Here is a 15,564-nt window from a genome sequence, read left to right as displayed (position 1 = left end):
TTATCCGAGCTTGTCAGGAACCTCCTAAAACCAGGAAAGGTGTCTGTACATCAATGCACAAGAGTCCTGGGAAAAATGGTGGCTTCTTACGAAGCAATTCCATTCGGCAGATTCCACGCAAGAATTTTCCAAAGGGATCTGTTGGACAAATGGTCAGGGTCGCATCTTCAGATGCACCTGCGGATAACCCTGTCTCCAAGGACAAGGGTGTCTCTTCTGTGGTGGTTGCAGAGTGCTCATCTATTGGAGGGCCGCAGATTCGGCATACAGGATTGGATCCTGGTGACCACGGACGCCAGCCTGAGAGGCTGGGGAGCAGTCACACAAGGAAGAAACTTCCAGGGAGTATGGACGAGCCTGGAAACGTCTCTTCACATAAACATTCTGGAACTAAGAGCAATATACAATGCTCTAAGCCAGGCAGAACCTCTGCTTCAGGGAAAACCGGTGTTGATCCAGTCGGACAACATCACGGCAGTCGCCCATGTGAACAGACAGGGCGGCACAAGAAGCAGGAGTGCAATGGCAGAAGCTGCAAGGATTCTTCGCTGGGCAGAGAATCATGTGATAGCACTGTCAGCAGTGTTCATCCCGGGAGTGGACAACTGGGAAGCAGACTTCCTCAGCAGACACGATCTTCACCCGGGAGAGTGGGGACTTCATCCAGAAGTCTTCCACTTGCTGGTAACCCGTTGGGAAAGACCAATGGTGGACATGATGGCGTCTCGCCTCAACAAAAAACTGGACAGGTATTGCGCCAGGTCAAGAGATCCGCAGGCAATAGCTGTGGACGCGCTGGTAACGCCTTGGGTGTACCAGTCGGTGTATGTGTTTCCTCCTCTGCCTCTCATACCAAAAGTATTGAGAATTATACGGCAAAGAGGCGTAAGGACGATACTAGTGGTTCCGGATTGGCCAAGAAGGACTTGGTACCCGGAACTTCAAGAGATGATCACGGAAGATCCGTGGCCTCTACCTCTAAGGAGGGACTTGCTTCAGCAGGGTCCCTGTCTGTTTCAAGACTTACCGCGGCTGCGTTTGACGGCATGGCGGTTGAACGCCGGATCCTAAAGGAAAAAGGCATGCCGGAAGAAGTCATTCCTACTTTGATTAAAGCAAGGAAGGAAGTAACCGTGCAACATTATCACCGAATTTGGCGAAAATATGTTGCGTGGTGCGAAGATCGGAGTGCTCCGACGGAGGAATTTCAACTGGGTCGATTCCTACATTTCCTGCAATCAGGATTGTCTATGGGTCTCAAATTGGGATCTATTAAGGTTCAAATTTCGGCCCTGTCGATTTTCTTTCAAAAAGAATTGGCTTCAGTCCCTGAAGTCCAGACCTTTGTTAAGGGAGTGCTACATATACAGCCTCCTGTGGTGCCTCCAGTGGCACCGTGGGATCTCAATGTGGTTTTGGACTTTCTAAAATCTCATTGGTTTGAACCACTAAAGAAGGTGGATTTGAAATATCTCACATGGAAAGTGACCATGCTTCTAGCCCTGGCTTCGGCCAGGAGAGTGTCAGAACTGGCAGCTTTATCTTACAAAAGCCCATATCTGATTTTCCATTCGGACAGGGCAGAACTGCGGACTCGTCCGCATTTTCTCCCTAAGGTGGTGTCAGCATTTCATCTGAACCAGCCTATTGTAGTGCCTGCGGCTACAAGTGACTTGGAGGACTCCAAGTTACTGGACGTTGTCAGAGCATTAAAAATATATATTGCAAGGACAGCTGGAGTCAGAAAATCTGACTCGTTGTTTATATTGTATGCACCCAACAAGATGGGTGCTCCTGCGTCTAAGCAGACGATTGCTCGTTGGATCTGTAGCACAATCCAACTTGCACATTCTGTGGCAGGCCTGCCACAGCCTAAATCTGTAAAGGCCCACTCCACAAGGAAGGTGGGCTCATCTTGGGCGGCTGCCCGAGGGGTCTCGGCATTACAACTTTGCCGAGCAGCTACGTGGTCAGGGGAGAACACGTTTGTAAAATTTTACAAATTTGATACTCTGGCTAAGGAGGACCTGGAGTTCTCTCATTCGGTGCTGCAGAGTCATCCGCACTCTCCCGCCCGTTTGGGAGCTTTGGTATAATCCCCATGGTCCTTTCAGGAACCCCAGCATCCACTAGGACGATAGAGAAAATAAGATTTTACTTACCGATAAATCTATTTCTCGGAGTCCGTAGTGGATGCTGGGCGCCCATCCCAAGTGCGGATTATCTGCAATAATTGTACATAGTTATTGTTAACTAATTCGGGTTATTGTTGAAGGAAGCCATCTTTCAGAGGCTCCGCTGTTATCATACTGTTAACTGGGTTTAGATCACAAGTTGTACGGTGTGATTGGTGTGGCTGGTATGAGTCTTACCCGGGATTCAAAATCCTCCCTTATTGTGTACGCTCGTCCGGGCACAGTACCTAACTGGAGTCTGGAGGAGGGTCATAGGGGGAGGAGCCAGTGCACACCACCTGATCTGGAAAAGCTTTACTTTTTGTGCCCTGTCTCCTGCGGAGCCGCTATTCCCATGGTCCTTTCAGGAACCCCAGCATCCACTACGGACTCCGAGAAATAGATTTATCGGTAAGTAAAATCTTATTATATATTACATTACACTAGATGGAGTACCCGGCGTTGCCCGGGATTTTAAGAATTGTGTCGATGTCCCAATATTTATGGACCTGACTGTATGCCAGTAATGACAGGGCTACATGTGATGGGGCAGTGACATGATGTGAGGAGGGGAATGCAGGTAGCACAAACCCACACACAGAGCTATATAGTGGAAGTAGCACGGCCCCCCAGCAGCACAGAGTATATCAGGAGATACATAATGTGCTGCGCTATATAAGAAACTGTAAATAAATTGATAATTTCACTGGGGCACTGACATGATGTGAGGAGGGGAATGGAGGCAGCAGCAAGCCACAGACTGAGAGTTATATAGTGGGAGGAGCATGGTCCCCAGCAGCACAGAGTATATCGGGAGATGAGTGATGTGTTAGAGATGACAGGGCTGCATGTGACAGGGGCAGTGACATGATGTGAGGAGGGGAATGGAGGCAGCAGGAAGCCACAGACTGAGAGTTGTATAGTGGGAAGAGCAGGGTCCCTTGGGGGACCAAAAAGGGGTCCGGCCACTATACAAAGTGCGTCAGGGAAGCAAGATATGCCTATATACTAGATCTCCAACCAACGTAAATTAACGAACTATCATTCTAATTTACCATCCTTATCCCGTAGCGAAGCACGGGTATTCAGCTATCTACAATGTTATTAATACTGTGTGTTTAATACTTACATTTAATTTTGTAAACAGACATTCTTAAAATCCCGATCAGATGAACGGTGTAGGAATTACAACGGTTTCTATATGTGCCGCCCACTTTTTAAAGGGACAAAAAGTAATGGGACAATCAACTCAAAAGCTATTTCATGGACAGGAGTGGGCTATTCCCTCGTTATTTCATCATCGATTAAGCAGGTAAAAGGTCTGACGTAGACTCCAGGTGTGACATTTGCATTTGGAATCTGTTGCTGTCGACTCTCAATATGAGATCCAAAGAGCTGCCACTATCAGTGAAGCAAGCCATCATTAGGCTGAAAAATCAAAACAAACCCATCAGAGAGATAGCAAAAACATTAGGTGTGGCCAAATCAACTGTTAGGAACATTCTCAAAAAGAAAGAACGCACCGGAGAGCTCAGCAACACCAAAAGACCCTGAAGACCGCGGAAAACAACTGTGGCGGATGACGGTAGAATTATTTCCATGGTGAAGAAAAACCCCTTCACAACTGTTGCCCAGATCAAGAACACTCTCCAGGAGGTAGGTGTATATGTGTCAAAGTCAACAATTAAGGGAAGACTTCACAAGAGTGAATATAGAGGGTTCACCACAATATGTAAACCATTGGTGAGCCACAAAAACAGGATGTCCAGATTAGAGTTTGCCAAACAACATCTAAAAAAGCCATTATAGTTCTGGAACAACATCCTATGGACAATGAGACAAAGATCAACTTGTACCAGCGTGATGGGAAGAGAAGGGTTTGGAGAAGGAAAGGAACTGCTCATGAACCAAAACATACCACCTCATCAGTGAAGCATGGTGGTGGTAGTGTCATGGTGTGGGCATGTACGGCTGCCAATGGAACTGGTTCCCGTATATTTAATGATAATGTGACTGCTGACAAAAGCAGCAGGATGAATTCTGAAGTGTTTCGGGCAATATTATCTGCTCATATTCAGTCAAATGCTTCAGAACTCATTGGACGGCGCTTCACAGTGCAGATGGACAATGACCCAAAGCATACTGCGAAAGCAACCAAAGAGTTTTTTAAGGCAAATAAGTGGAATGTTATGCAATGGCCAAGTCAATCACCTGACCTGAATCCGATTGAGCATGAATTTCACTTGATGAAAACAAAACTGAAGGGAAAATGCCCCAAGAACAAGCAGGAACTGAAGACATTTGCAGTAGAGGCCTGGCAGAGCATCACCGGGGATGAAACCCAGCGTCTGGTGATGTCTGTGCGTTCTAGACTTCAGGCTGTGATTGACTGCAAAGGATTTGCAACAAAGTATTAAAAAGTGAAAGTTTGATTTAGGATTGTTTAGTTTGTCCCATTACTTTTGGTCCCTTAAAAAGTGGGAGGCACATATAGAAACCGTTGTAATTCCTTCACCGTTCACCTGATTTGGCTGTAAATACCGTTAAATTAAAGCGGAAAGTCTGCAGTTAAAGCACAACTTGTTAGTTTCATTTCAAATCCATTGTGGTGGTGTATAGAGCCCAAAATATGAGAATTGTGTCGATGTCCCAATATTTATGGACCTGACTGTATCACGCCTGTCCTGATATAGTCTGTGCTGCTAGTCCACTCCTAGGGGTGCTAGTGGTGTGTTACCCCCACAGTGTTTGTTCCCAGAGTGTAATTAATTTGTGTAGCAAGTTTGGTGTAAATTGCTCCAGGCATTTCAGAGTTATGCTGTCTGCTGAAAAACTCTGTGCTGCTGCCTCACTCCTAGGGGGGCTAGGGATGTCTTACCCCCACAGTGTTTGTTCCCAGCCTGTAAGTCACATGTGTACCAAGATTGTTGTAAATAGGTGCAGGCATTCGGGAGTTATGCTGTCTCCTGAAATACTCTGTGCTACTGTCCCACCGCTAGAGGTGTCTAATCCCCACAGAGTTTGTTTCCAGAGAGTAAGTCAGATGTGTACCAAGTTTGGTGTAAATTGTTCCAGCCCTTCCACAGTTATGCTGTTCGCTGACATACTCTGTGCTGCTGTCCCACCTCTAGGGGTGCTAGGGGTCTTTGACCCTCACAGTGTTTGTTCCCAGATTGTAAGTCATATGTGTACCAAGCTTGTTGTAAATTTGTCTAGGCATTCGGTAGTTATGCTGTCTCCTGAAATTCTCTGTGCTGCTGTTTCACCGCTAGGGGTGTCTAACCCTCACAGTGTTTGTTTCCAGAGTGTAAGTCATATGTGTACCAAGTTTGTTGCAAATTGCTGCAGGCATTCCAGAGTTATGCTGTCTTCTGACATACTCTGTGCTGCTGCCCCACCCCTAGGGGTGCTAGGGGTGTCTAACCCTCACAGTGTTTGTTCCCAGATTGTAAGGCATATGTGTACCATTTTCTGAGTACATTGCTCCAGCAATTCCGGAGTTATGCTGTCTCCTGATATACTCTGTGCTGCTGTTTCCCCCTAGGGGTGCTAGGGATTTCTAAATTATTTAGTTGCCCCCGCCGTGTTTTAATATTGTATGTCAAATTTCATGATCTTCGCTTGTAAACTGTGGATTTGTATAGAAATACAGACAGAAGGACAAATGTTAACTTTTATATAGATAGATATAGATTATATATCTATCTATCTATCTATCTATATCTATATCTATATCTATATATATATATATATATATATATATATATATATATATATATATATATATATATATATATAGTACTCCAAAAAGAAACGGCACTGGAGGCAATGAATTCAGGATTAAAGTGGATTGTAAAACAGTGCCGTTTCTTTTTGGAGTACTGCATCTGACATCTTTAACGTTGCACGGAGGCTAGCTGTGGTTGTTTAACCTATTGAGTGCCGACTGAATTGCAAGTGTATATATATATATATATATATCTATATCTATATATAAACGGCACTCAGAGATGGTTAAATATGCAACATAGTAAAAGTGTATTCAGGTCAACGTTTCAGGTTTAAAACCCCTTCATCAGGACCACATAAGTAAATACATGTAGATGTTATTTTTTGGAAATTAATCTTCATTGAAAATAGTTAAAACTCATAATTGAGGTTGATCGTTACTCAACACAGCCGACTCACTGTATAATGAACCTATTGTAGGACTCTTATCCACCTTCTGAAAAATGTGACCATATAGATCCGTCATAAAAAGGCCTTTGTCCCACCTTTTAGAGGTTGTAATCAGTTGTAGGTGACCGGAGATTGGTAGGAACGCTATAAAAAGAAGGTAGCTGTCCCTTCTGGGCCCTCATTACAATGCAAGTGTGACTGCTGTGTTTTTGTGAAATAAACTGCACTTGTTGTAGCAATTAGGACTTCTGGGAATAGAATATTGCTATTGCAGCCTTTTATTGTTATGTATCTCTGCCTAGCCTTCATAGAAACTATACGTGCCTTCCCCTTAGATGGCTTGGGCTTGGTTCTCTGAAAGTTTGGTTTTTCTGCTGTAAGTGGGACTGCAGCACAAGCCGCCCCAGTGTTCCTGTGGTGAGGACGGCCTGTGTACAGTTTGCTCTGGTGCACAAAGGCAAATGACTTCCTGAGGAGATGTTGTCAAGCTGATAAACTTTAGCACTTTGCCTTCCTGTCTCCTCCCTTTGTAGACCGCAAACTGTTGTGCAGCACTGGAGACCTCTTCTGGCCAGAAGTGGCACTGCACCTCATGCCACATGTTCAGTAAAATACCCAGAATTCTGGTTGTAGTGTCAGCATTTTTTTTTTGTGTGTCATAGCTGTTCCACAGAATGCATCAATACTCAGAGATTGTGGGCAACTAGTATTAGTTTGTGTGTGGTTTAAGTCTATTAGTCCATCCTTATTCTACTGTAGTCTGTCTTTAAATGCTGAGGGCATTACTGTACGTGATATTCTTGTGTGTAATCATATCTGCAGATATTCTATGAAGAATACATGCGCCAGCAGTTTAAATTGAGACATTGGGCCTAATTCAGTCCTGATTGCAGCAGCATATTGGTTAGCTAATGGGCAAAACCATGTGCACTTCTGGTGAGGCAGATGTAACATGTGCAGAGAGAGTAAGATTTGGGTGGGTTATATTGTTTCTGTGCAAGGTAAATACTGGCTGCTTTATTTTTACACTGCAGTTTAGATTTCAGTTTGACCGTACCCCACCCAAATCTAACTCTCTCTGCACGTTATATCGCCCCCCCCCCCCCCCCCCCCATGCAGTGCACATGGTTTTACCCACTAGCTAACAAATTTGCTGCTGCAATCAGGTCTGAATTATCCCCATAGGAACATTTGTAAAGGCCGGTTCTTGAAATCTGGGTAGTCCTTAGAATTTGGAGACATTTGACAATTATATCACTTTAGAAGTAATTAACTGCAGATTCTGGCACATGTGGGCCCACAATCCTTTTCCAGCAGTAAAGCCTGTCATGTGATTGGTGCTTGGTTATATCATTCAGCTGCGCTGATTGTGTCCTGTAGAAGCTAGCAGTTTGGCCCCAGCACAGAATGGGCTACTGTAGCCAAATTTGGACATAAAGACCAGCACTAGGTTCAAGGGTCTGGAACTTGTACAAGAGTATGAAAACCTCAACTATATTCAAAAGACTGGAACCATCCCCAGAGATATCTCTGGGTGACATAGCACCCTTATAGCATGCTGCAACTGTGTCAGTCTATTGTCTGTTTTCCCAGTAGTTACACTCCTGAAGTCACTAGAGTAATAACAGAGATAATATTGAAAATAAATGCAGTTTGGATGATACAATATTACTCTCCTTCAGCATTTGTTACCAAGAAGGAAACATAGGGGTTGATTTCTGTCTGGGGCGAAACCTAAAACACAAAAAGTGTTGTTTTCCATACATCAGCAGAACTAGTTCTACATTATCAGCTGTTTCAGGCTGGGGCGAAACTGGACCGTCCAGTGGGATTACTGGACTGGAAGTTAGCAGAGTGAATTAAGCATTTCTTCTTTCCAATAATTACAATTTTTACCTTCAAAGGGGTATATTCAATTAGGGTGGATCCATTCAGACATGTATTTGTCGGAATGGATCCATCAACCCCTATTCTATCCTATCTCAATTCGACTTTTAAAAAGTCGAATTGAGATGAGGGGGGGAGGGGGCCGCGGGGAGATCAGCGGGGGACAGCCGCCGGCAGACGGAGGAGATCTGCGCTACAGTAGCGCTGCAGGAGGATGTCACACAGCTGCCCGACCTTACAGCAGTGTCCACCCGGCTCCAGCAAGCGTGACCTCTATTTGCTTGAGCCGGGTGGAAACTGCCGTGAGCGGCGCGGCTGTGAGACATCTGCTGCAGCGCTGTGTTGTAGCTCTGCTCTTCCCTGTATGCCCTGCGGCTGTCCCCCGTCTCCCTGCGGACTGGGATGGTCCCGTTTCACTCAAAAGTATGTGAATCAGCAGCTATTCCGCCGATTCACGTACTATTCGACAAGTCGAATTCCACGACTTGTCGAATAAAAACTGCTGGGACTGAATAGGTCGAATCACGATTCGACCTTAAAAAGTCGAAAACTGCCGTTTTTTCGACAGACGGCAGTTTTCGACCCTAATTGAATATGCCCCAAAATCTTCAGTCCTGAAACTTTTACTCGTATATTTGTGAAAGTCACTTCTAGATCTTTTATATAAACCAACTCTTTTATTTTAGAATTAGTGGCCTCTCAAGAATTAGCTGGCGGTGGTGGTTCATTCTCTATAGATAGTGTTGCATTTCCATTTAAAGGTGAATATACATGAAAATGTGGAAAGAAGGCCTAGGGCAGATGTAGCAAGCTTTGTAGAGTGATAAACTACTAGCCAATCAGCTCTTAACTGCCCTTTTTCAATCACAACCTTGTATGTAACATGGCAGCAGCTGATTGTCTGGTACTTTATCTCTCTTGGCACAACTCCCTCCTAAATCACATATTGGAAGTCCGCATTGCTATGTTCTACAGTGTGTATTTCTGTAATGTGGAAGTGTAACTTGTAACCGCAGACGCTATGGGACATTTATTAATGGGGTATAATAGCAGCAGTGGTTTGGGGTGCTATAAAGAGAGGAACTTATCCTGTAACGCTTATGGTCCCCCCCCCCCCACAGATCGTACACGGCTAGATCTCATCCAGGACGACACATTGAAGAAATACCTGCAGGAGATCCAGAGTTACCAGTTTGCAGAGATATGCAGACAGCTGGAAGATTTCAGGTACTCGAATGCGTTTTCATATGTAGATGTTCTTTCAATCTGTCACTAGGGGGCAGCATGATACATAGACATTTGCAATGACAGCGAAATTGACTTGTGAATTGCAGCGATAATCACTATTTTTATATGATTTTAAAATAAAATTCCACATTATTTTTATGTAAATTTCCTCCCCAGCTGGGGATCTCATCCCATGGCTGCCTGTTGTCTGTGTCTCGACTCCTGTGCCGCCATGCTGCTGTTTTTTTGTCTACATTCTGTAGCCAGCAATGCGGCTACAGAATGAGTCTTGAGCCCCCCCATATCAGGATGTATGGGGGTAGAAATCCCCGCCAATGCTTTCTTGACACAGAAAGCCTGGTGTCCTGCTACCATGTCTGCTCTTGAAATGACAACCTGTTGTAACCACTGCTATCTCCTCATTACTTGCATAGGACCAAACGGGTGCTGGGGATGACGCCAGGGGAGCTGGAACTTACGGAACTTGAGTCTTATCGGACCAACGACAAATATATAAAGCAATCCAAAGAGAAGCAGCTGGCTGAGCGTTTGCTGGGAAAGCTGGATGATATGCAGTGAGTCTTACCAGAATACACAGGGGATGCCATGTGGTAAATCTGTGCCCAGGCTCACACACCTGCTGAATGACATTGGCCAGAATGCGGGACAGCTGCTGCAAACAGTGACTGACAGTGCACAGTGTTACAGAGATACTCATATCATTCTCTGTGCTGCCCCCGGTGGGTTCTCTATTCTGTACATTGCAGTGCATTCACTCCTCCGATACTGTGTACAGTGCATAGTATGTGCTTTCTTCCCTATGCTCTGTGGTGCATGGTGCACCACTTCTTCTATGCTCTACACTGCATGGCTCTCCAGCCATCCAATGCTCTGCATACTATGCCACGCCACCTATGCTCTGCATGGCGCTCCAGCCCTCCTGTGTATGCCTGGCGCTCCACCTCTCCTATGCTCTACATACTATGTCACGCTACCTATGCTCTGTGCTGCATGGCACTCCACCCCTGCTGTGGTCTGCGTACTATGCCATGCCACTTATCATATACACTGCATGTATCTCTGCTCCACTCAAGGTGTACGCTGCATGGCGTACCATCCCTCCTATGCTCTGCATGGTGTACCATCCCTCCTATGCTCTGCATGGCGCTCCACCCCTGCTGTGTATGCCTGGCGCTCCACCTCTCCTATGCTCTGCATACTATGCCACGCCACCTATGCTCTGCATGGCGCTCCAGCCCTCCTGTGTATGCCTGGCACTCCACCTCTCCTATGCTCTACATACTATGTCACGCTACCTATGCTCTGTGCTGCATGGCACTCCACCCTGCTGTGGTCTGCATACTATGCCATGCCACTTATCATATACACTGCATGTATCTCTACTCCACCCAAGGTGTACGCTGCATGGCGTACCATCCCTCCTATGCTATGCATGGTGTACCATCCCTCCTATGCTCTGCATGGCGTATTATCCCTCCTATGCTATGCTCTGCATGGCGTACCATCCCTCCTATGCTCTGCATGGCGTACCATCCCTCCTATGCTATGCATGGCGTATTATCCCTCCTATGCTATGCTCTGCATGGCGCACCATCCCTCCTATGCTATGCATGGCGTATTATCCCTCCTATGCTCTGCATGGCGTATTATCCCTCCTATGCTATGCTCTGCATGGCGTACCATCCCTCCTATGCTCTGCATGGCGTACCATCCCTCCTATGCTATGCATGGCGTATTATCCCTCCTATGCTATGCTCTGCATGGCGCACCATCCCTCCTATGCTATGCATGGCGTATTATCCCTCCTATGCTCTGCATGGCGTATTATCCCTCCTATGCTATGCTCTGCATGGCGTACCATCCCTCCTATGCTCTGCATGGCGTACCATCCCTCCTATGCTATGCATGGCGTATTATCCCTCCTATGCTATGCTCTGCATGGCGCACCATCCCTCCTATGCTATGCATGGCGTACCATCCCTCCTATGCGATGCTCTGCATGGCGTACCATCCCTCCTATGCTATGCTCTGCATGGTGTACCATCCCTCCTATGCTATCCTCTGCATGGCGTACCATCCCTCCTATGCTATGCTCTGCATGGCGTACCATCCCTCCTATGCTATGCATGGCGTATTATCCCTCCTATGCTATGCTCTGCATGGCGTACCATCCCTCCTATGCTATGCTCTGCATGGCGTACCATCCCTCCTATGCTATGCATGGCGTATTATCCCTCCTATGCTATGCTCTGCATGGCGCACCATCCCTCCTATGCTATGCTCTGCATGGCGTACCATCCCTCCTATGCTATGCTCTGCATGGCGTACCATCCCTCCTATGCTATGCTCTGCATGGTGTACCATCCCTCCTATGCTATGCTATGCATGGCGTATTATCCCTCCGATGCTATGCTCTGCATGGCGTACCATCCCTCCTATGCTATGCTCTGCATGGTGTACCATTCCTTCTATGCTATGCTCTGCATGGTGTACCATCCCTCCTATGCTATGCTATGCATGGTGTATTATCCCTCCTATGCTATGCTCTGCATGGTGTACCATCCCTCCTATGCTATGCTCTGCATGGTGTACCATCCCTCCTATGCTATGCTCTGCATGGCGCACCATCCCTCCTATGCTATGCTCTGCATGGCGCACCATCCCTCCTATGCTATGCTCTGCATGGCGCACCATCCCTCCTATGCTATGCATGGTGTATTATCCCTCCTATGCTATGCTCTGCATGGTGTACCATCCCTCCTATGCTATGCTCTGCATGGCGCACCATCCCTCCTATGCTATGCTCTGCATGGCGCACCATCCCTCCTATGCTATCCTCTGCATGGCGCACCATCCCTCCTATGCTATGCTCTGCATGGTGTATTATCCCTCCTATGCTATCCTCTGCATGGCGTACCATCCCTCCTATGCTATGCTCTGCATGGCGTATTATCCCTCCTATGCTATGCTCTGCATGGTGCACCATCCCTCCTATGCTATGCTCTGCATGGCGTACCATCCCTTCTATGCTATGCTCTGCATGGTGCACCATCCCTCCTATGCTATGCTCTGCATGGCGTACCATCCCTCCTATGCTATGCTCTGCATGGTGCACCATCCCTCCTATGCTATCCTCTGCATGGCGCACCATCCCTCCTATGCTATGCTCTGCATGGTGTATTATCCCTCCTATGCTATCCTCTGCATGGCGTACCATCCCTCCTATGCTATGCTCTGCATGGCGTATTATCTCTCCTATGCTATGCTCTGCATGGTGCACCATCCCTCCTATGCTATGCTCTGCATGGCGCACCATCCCTCCTATGCTATGCTCTGCATGGTGCACCATCCCTCCTATGCTATCCTCTGCATGGCGTACCATCCCTCCTATGCTATGCTCTGCATGGTGTATTATCCCTCCTATGCTATGCTCTGCATGGCGTATTATCCCTCCTATGCTATGCTCTGCATGGTGCACCATCCCTCCTATGCTATGCTCTGCATGGCGTACCATCCCTCCTATGCTCTGCATGGTGCACCATCCCTCCTATGCTATGCTCTGCATGGCGTACCATCCCTCCTATGCTATGCTCTGCATGGTGCACCATCCCTCCTATGCTATGCTCTGCATGGTGCACCATCCCTCCTATGCTATGCTCTGCATGGCGTACCATCCCTCCTATGCTATGCTCTGCATGGTGCACCATCCCTCCTATGCTATGCTCTGCATGGCGTACCATCCCTCCTATGCTATGCTCTGCATGGTGCACCATCCCTCCTATGCTATGCTCTGCATGGCGTACCATCCCTCCTATGCTATCCTCTGCATGATGCACCATCCCTCCTATGCTATGCTCTGCATGGTGCACCATCCCTCCTATGCTATGCTCTGCATGGCGCACCATCCCTCCTATGCTATGCTCTGCATGGTGCACCATCCCTCCTATGCTATGCTCTGCATGGCGTACCATCCCTCCTATGCTATGCTCTGCATGGTGCACCATCCCTCCTATGCTATGCTCTGCATGGCGTACCATCCCTCCTATGCTATGCTCTGCATGGCGTACCATCCCTCCTATGCTATGCTCTGCATGGCGTACCATCCCTCCTATGCTATCCTCTGCATGATGCACCATCCCTCCTATGCTATGCTCTGCATGGTGCACCATCCCTCCTATGCTATGCTCTGCATGGCGCACCATCCCTCCTATGCTATGCTCTGCATGGCGCACCATCCCTCCTATGCTATGCTCTGCATGGCGTACCATCCCTCCTATGCTATGCTCTGCATGGTGCACCATCCCTCCTATGCTATGCATGGCGTATTATCCCTCCTATGCTATGCTCTGCATGGCGCACCATCCCTCCTATGCTATGCTCTGCATGGCGCACCATCCCTCCTATGCTCTGCATGGTGTATTATCCCTCCTATGCTATGCTCTGCATGGCGTACCATCCCTCCTATGCTATGCTCTGCATGGTGTACCATCCCTCCTATGCTATGCTCTGCATGGCGTACCATCCCTCCTATGCTATGCATGGCGTATTATCCCTCCTATGCTATGCTCTGCATGGCGTACCATCCCTCCTATGCTATGCTCTGCATTGTGCACCATCCCTCCTATGCTATGCATGGCGTATTATCCCTCCGATGCTATGCTCTGCATTGTGCACCATCCCTCCTATGCTATGCTCTGCATGGTTCATCATTCCTTCTATGCTATGTTCTGCATGGTGTGCCACTCCTCCTATGCGCTCTGTTGCATGGTGTGCCACTCCTCCTATGCGCTATGTTGCATGGTGCGCTACCCCTCCTATGCGCTCTGTTGCATGCTGCGCCACCCCTCCTATGCGCTCTGTTGCATGGTGTGCCACCCCGCTATGCGCTCTGCACCACCCCTTCTATGCTTTTGCGCTGTATGGTGTGCCACCTCCTATGCTGTGCACTTCATAGTGCATCACCCCTTCTATGCTTTGCGCTGTATGGTGTGCCACCTCCTATGCTGTGCACTTCATGGTGCGCCACCCCTCCTATGCATAGCGCTGTATAGTGTGCCACCTCCTATGCTCTACACTTCATAGTGCACCACCCCTTCTATGCTTTGCGTTGTATGGTGTGCCACCTCCTATGCCCTGCAGTGCATGGTGCACCACCCCTCCTATGCTTTGCACTGTATGGCGTACCACCTCCTGTTCTGTGCACTGCATGGTGCGCCACCCCTCCTGTGCTCTGCACCGCATACCGCACCATTTGCTCCCAAGTGCACAGGTAGATTACTACCATGCCATGCCAATCTTTGCACCTACTTTCTGCTATGCTCTGCAGTGTGTTACGCCTCTGGTCTCACATGCTCTGCAGCATTTTCTCCTGTGAAACCCCATGTTCCCCACGCCAGATGTCCTTCTATATTTAGCTCTGGTTAGCCAGAATGCCAGCCTAGGCTGGGAAAGTCGGAACCCCTTATTAACCCATCTACCTTTGGGAATTCACTGTACAAATGAGCCTCATAGCCGTAGCTACACCCTTAACTCATTCACTGCCTGCTGGTCCAGCCAGGCCTTATAGAACACACAAGTGCTGGATTTTCCAACAGACAGACGGTTAACAGACAGGAAGTGGCCTTGGCAAGTGTCCACTATCCCGTTCCTAACGCGAAACATCTGTCACTCAGTCTTTCTGTGTGTTGTATCATCCAGCTGCGTGGCGCGGTATATAAGTCCTTACCCTCAGCTGGTGTCCTCACTCGCTGTCTGTGGAGATACTGGTGGTATACCTTCTTGTACGATGATCAGCAGGACAACCTGTGAAAAATTCACACGCGATAAGCATGCTGTTCCGTGGGTGAGTGCTGGGGGCAGGCAGTAGGGGGGATTTAAATATGGAGTGTGTGAGTGTGTAAGGAAGAGACCATTTTCAGTGCAAGGCTGTACTGCAGATGTACGTGCAGATAAACGGCTCATTTTCATAACCTAGGGACGGGAAACAACTCGTTATGTCTAGTGCATATGTAACCTGGTTATACTGTTGGATCGCTCTGCTTGCAGTACTTGTACTGTAGACGTAATGTGATCTGGT

The 15,564-nt window shown here is 47.6% G+C and overlaps 1 protein-coding gene across 9 annotated transcripts in view; it reads left to right on the top strand.

The window, feature by feature from the left end:
• ARHGEF1 (Rho guanine nucleotide exchange factor 1) overlaps positions 1-15,564 on the top strand; it is a 139,764-nt gene that overhangs the window by 62,754 nt on the left and 61,446 nt on the right. For 8 of the 9 annotated variants that reach the window (XM_063942377.1, XM_063942379.1, XM_063942378.1 and 5 more), the window contains exons 7-8: positions 9,362-9,467; positions 9,902-10,042. In XM_063942377.1, the coding sequence (XP_063798447.1) occupies positions 9,362-9,467; positions 9,902-10,042 (247 nt within the window). Of the gene's footprint in view, positions 1-9,361; positions 9,468-9,901; positions 10,043-15,227; positions 15,331-15,564 lie in introns of those variants that run through there. The other variant, XM_063942382.1, reaches the window with a different exon arrangement.

The sequence above is a fragment of the Pseudophryne corroboree genome, chromosome 10 (assembly GCF_028390025.1).
Source record: "Pseudophryne corroboree isolate aPseCor3 chromosome 10, aPseCor3.hap2, whole genome shotgun sequence".
NCBI lineage: Eukaryota > Metazoa > Chordata > Amphibia > Anura > Myobatrachidae > Pseudophryne > Pseudophryne corroboree.
Note: the sequence above shows the minus strand (reverse complement) of the source record. Positions and strands in the feature narration are given on the sequence as shown.